Source organism: Mustela nigripes, chromosome 12, assembly GCF_022355385.1.
Source record: "Mustela nigripes isolate SB6536 chromosome 12, MUSNIG.SB6536, whole genome shotgun sequence".
NCBI lineage: Eukaryota > Metazoa > Chordata > Mammalia > Carnivora > Mustelidae > Mustela > Mustela nigripes.
This window is the reverse complement of record NC_081568.1, coordinates 85991804-85996592: the sequence shown is the minus strand read 5'-3', so window position 1 is coordinate 85996592 and position 4789 is coordinate 85991804. Positions and strand designations below refer to the sequence as shown.

The window sequence follows — 4789 nt, the reverse complement described above, 5'->3', positions numbered from 1 at the left end:
TCTTTGGAGAAGGGAGGTTAACTATAAATTCAATTTCTTTATTACAGAGAACACTGTTCAAGTTATCCATTTCTTCTTGAATAAGCATTCGTAATTTGCAGAATCTGTCCCCTTTCTCATCTAAGTTGTTGAAATTATTAGCACAAATTATTCATAATACTTTCTTATTACTATGTTAACATTAGTTGTATTTGTAAGGATATCACTTCTCTCATTCCTGATATTGGTAATTTGTGTCTTCTTTTTCTTTTTCTAATTAGTCTGGCTAGAGGCTTATCAGGTTTGTTGTTGTTGTTGTTGTTTTTTAAAGATTTTATTTATTTGACAGACAGAGATCACAAATAGGCAGAGAGGCAAGCAGAGAGAGACAGAGAGGAGGAAGCAGGCTCCCTGGCGAGCAGAGAGTCCAATGTGGGACTCAATCCCAGAACCCTGAGATCATGACCTGAGCTGAAGGCAGGGGCTTAACCCACTGAGCCACCCAGGTGCCCAGGTTTTCATGATTTTAAAGAACCAGCTTTTAGTTTCACTATTTTTTGCTATTGTTTTTCTATTTTATATTTCATTGCTTTCTGCTCTGATTTTTATCTTTGTTTTCTTCTGCCACTTTGATTTTGCTTCTTTTTTCCTAGTTTCATAAAGCAAAAGTTAGGCATTTATTCCTCTAAATTTCCTTCTAAGTTGTATTTTAAGGGCTGCGTGAGTCCTGTTGACTTTGTAACAAATTTCCCCAAATTTAATGACTTAAAACAATACAAAATTGTCCTTTTACAATTTTGAAGGTTAAAAATTCAAACTTAAATTTATTGAGCCTAAAGTCCAAGGGTTGACAGGGCTGGTTGCTTCTGGAATCTTTGAGGAAAGACTATATTTCTTTGCCCTTTTTAGGTTTTTTTGTTTGTTTGTTTTAAGTAATCTTTACACCCAATGTGGGACTCAAACTCACAACTTTAAGGTCAAGAATCACATGCTCCATCCACTGAGCCAGCCAGCACCTTTTCCAGCTTGTCCTCTCCTCAGATTCTGACCCCTCCTTGGTTCTCATATAAGGATTACTGTGATTGCTGTTGGCCTACTCTGATAATGGAGGATAATCTCCCTGTCTCCAAGTTCTTAACTTATCACATCTGCAAAATCTCATTTGTGGTATAAGGTAATAGTCACAGGTTCTAGAGACAGAGATGTAGACATTTGGAGAGCCATTTTTTAGTCTACTACTCAGGCATTCCGTACAGTTTGGTATGTCATGTTTTCATTTGTACTCAGTTCAAAATATTTTAATTATTTTTCTTCTTCCCCTTTGTTGTTTAAAAGTGTGTTAGTTTCCAGTTATAGCTAAATGAATTGGAAACAACAGAAGTTTGAACTGAGCCGGTCCACTTTAACAAAGATTTTTTAAAAAAATAAATACAGAATAGGGGCGCCTGGGTGGCTCAGTTGGTTAAGCAACTGCCTTCGGCTCAGGTCATGGGTCCCGGGGTCCGAGGATCTAGTCCTGCATCAGGCTCCCAGCTCCACGGGGAGTCTGCTTCTCCCTCTGACCTTCTCGCCTCTCATGCTCTCTCTCACTGTCCCTCTCTCAAATAAATAAATAAAAATCTTAAAAAAAAATAAATAAATACAGAATAGTACTGTAAGTGTATTTTCTTTCTTGCAATTTCCTTAATAGCATTTTCTTTTTTCTAGCTTATTTTATGAAAATATAGTACATAATGCATATAACATACAAAACATGTGTTAATTGGCTGTTTATGCTATCGGTAAGGTTTCCAGTCAAAAATAGGTTTTGGGGGAGTCAAAAGTTATATGTGGATTTTTGACTGCGTGGTGGGTCCAAGGACCCACCCTACCACATTATCCAACATCCCCACCATGTTATCCAAGGGCCAATTATATATGGAGATTTCCCAAATATCTTTCTATTACTGATTTTTAATTAAAATTTAAAAATTTCAGACTTCAGCGGGAGGGGGCGGGTGGGGAAGGATCGCTAGTGAGATCCTGAGGCGAGGCTCGGGCGCCCGCCCCCGCCCTGGCCCCCAGCGCCCACCGCCCACCCGGTCGGCCCGGCTCAGCCATGATCAAGGCGATCCTCATCTTCAACAACCAGGGGAAGCCGCGGCTCTCCAAGTTCTACCAGCCCTACAGTGAAGATACACAACAGCAAATTATCAGGGAGATATTCCATTTGGTATCTAAGAGAGATGAAAATGTTTGTAATTTCCTAGAAGGAGGATCGTTAATTGGAGGATCTGATAAACTGATTTATAGACATTATGCAACATTATATTTTGTCTTCTGTGTGGATTCTTCAGAAAGTGAACTTGGCATTTTAGATCTAATTCAAGTATTTGTGGAAACATTAGACAAGTGTTTTGAAAATGTCTGTGAACTGGATTTAATTTTCCATGTAGACAAGGTTCACAATATTCTTGCAGAAATGGTGATGGGGGGAATGGTACTGGAGACCAACATGAATGAGATTGTTACTCAAATTGATGCACAAAATAAGCTGGAGAAATCTGAGGCTGGCTTAGCGGGAGCTCCAGCCCGTGCTGTATCAGCTGTAAAGAATATGAATCTTCCTGAGATCCCAAGAAATATTAACATTGGTGACATCAGTATAAAAGTGCCAAACCTGCCCTCTTTTAAATAAAAAATTAAAAAGGCCGCTCCCAGGTAAAACCCAGGGGGAAAAGTCATCTAAGTTTACCATGCAGTTGTTTACCAAAAAATAGAGGAGGAGAGTCTTAACTTTTGCTCTTGGATTTAAGTCAAGGTACTGTATAAAAGTTGTGTAAACGGTATGGAAGTTCAATGTTGCTTTTCTTGCTCAGTGATTTTGAAGAAATTGAGTAGTTCCAGTGTGATGTTTCTCTTTCTTTTATAAACTGCATTCTTGTGCCCACCTACGGCGTGCCTCTGTGTATTGGCTACTACAGTATTTCAAAAAGTGTTTGAGACGTTTCTTTAAATTATGTACAATCCAAAATGTTGGTGTTTTGTATGGATCACAAGTGCAGCATTCCATAATTCTTTCTGTGATTTGTCACAATGGTTATTTAAAGAACCAAGTATGTATTGCATGAAAACATTATGACCTTTTCCTCTTAGTTTAAATAAACTCCAAGGTAACTGGACTTCTAAAGCAAAAAAAAAAAAAAAAAAAAAAAAATTTCAGACTTCAGAAAATATACTTTTATTACTTAAATCATTTAAAATTTATCAAGACTTGTTTTATGATTCAAAATATGATGTATTTTGGTATATTTTGTGTATGCATTTGAAAAAAGTACATTTTCTGCTGTTTTGGTTGGAGTGTTCTATATACATTAGATCGTGTTGGTTGACAATAGTGTTCAAGCCTTCTCTGTAGACTTACTGGCTTTTTCTTTATGTGTTCTATTAATTATTGAGAGACAGTTATTGAAATATCTGACTATAATTATGGATTCATCTACTATTCCTTGCAATTCCATCAGTTTTTGCTTTATGTTTATTTTGAAGTTCTGTTACTGCATAAATGTTGAAGACTGTTGTGTCTTTTGGTAGGCTGATGATTGTTAATTGTTACAATTTTTCTTCCTCTACTGTGGCTTCCATAACAAAGTGACATAGACTGGGTGGCTTAAATGACAGAAATTTGTTTTTCACAGTTCTGAAAACTGAGACGTCCAAGACCAAGGACCCAGTCTATTCAGTCTCTGGTGAGGGCCCTCTTCCTGACTTGCAGATGTTGCCTTCTTGCTTTTTTGGGTGCAGCCACACACACACACAAACACACACACACACACACACACACACACACACTCTCTCTCTCTCTCTCTCACACACACACACACACACACACAGGGAGAGAGAAAGATAGTGACAGATATTTCCTCTTCCTCTCTTTATAAGGTCACAGTTCTATTGAACTAGAGTCCCACCCATATGACCTCATTTAACCTTAATTAGCTCTTAAGAACCTATCTCCAGATATAGTCACTCTGGATTAGCACTTTAACAAAGGAATTTGGGGGAGGGGGACAAAATTCTGTCCATAATACAACTGATGAGCCAAAATTGATACATTATCATCTCTGTCTTTTAATTAAGGTGTTTAACCCATTTACAATTATGATTATTGATATAGTTAGATTTAAATTTATCATCTTGCTAGTTGTTTTGTATTTGTCTTGTATGTCTTTTGTTTCCTCTTTGCTCTTTTATCTGAATAATGTTGTGGGGGTTTTTTTGAGCCTAAAAGAATTTACTGGGTTTTGCCCTATTTTCAGTGACCAGCCTTGGGTCTGGAGTATGACTCTCTAGCTCTAATCCATTCCTCATCTCAGTTACCCACTTTTCTCCCCCCCAGCTCACACAGGTGATGGTTCAATATGTCCTGGCTTTAACAGTGACAGAAATCTGACAAGGATAATGCAAGCATTTTGGAATGTCAATTTAAGGTTTTTCTTTATTTTGTTTTGTTTTAGCACATGGTTCTATCTACTTATCCACCTTAATTTCCCATAACCACTTTCAGATATTCTCCCTATTTTATCTTCAACCTTACACGTAATGGTGCTCATATCCTAATTAGTTTATCTTCAGGCTTAGCTTCCTCCTACCATACATTTGATCATGTCTCTTCCTTTAAATACAATTCTTGTCCTCTGTCCTTTGTATGATGAAATCTTACTGACCTTTAAAAACTCAGTTCATGTTTTGTTAGTTCCTTGTGAAGCCTGACCTGGACCACGGCTCCACTCAAGAGGGAAAAGATACCACCCACTGGGTGCTCAGAGTG

General features: G+C 37.6%; 1 protein-coding gene across 1 annotated transcript; it reads left to right on the top strand.

The window, feature by feature from the left end:
* The first annotated feature begins 2048 nt into the window (after window positions 1–2048).
* Window positions 2049–3140, top strand: LOC132027918 (AP-3 complex subunit sigma-1-like). Its single transcript, XM_059416630.1, has one exon. It carries the CDS (start codon window positions 2078–2080, stop codon window positions 2654–2656), a length of 579 nt encoding a protein of 192 aa, XP_059272613.1. The 5' UTR covers window positions 2049–2077; the 3' UTR covers window positions 2657–3140.
* Window positions 3141–4789: the final 1649 nt, after the last annotated feature.

Bases quoted from the DNA above. Each gene is read 5' to 3' on its own strand.
- LOC132027918 (XM_059416630.1), top strand. From the start codon at position 2,078: ATGATCAAGGCGATCCTCATCTTCAACAACCAGGGGAAGCCGCGGCTC.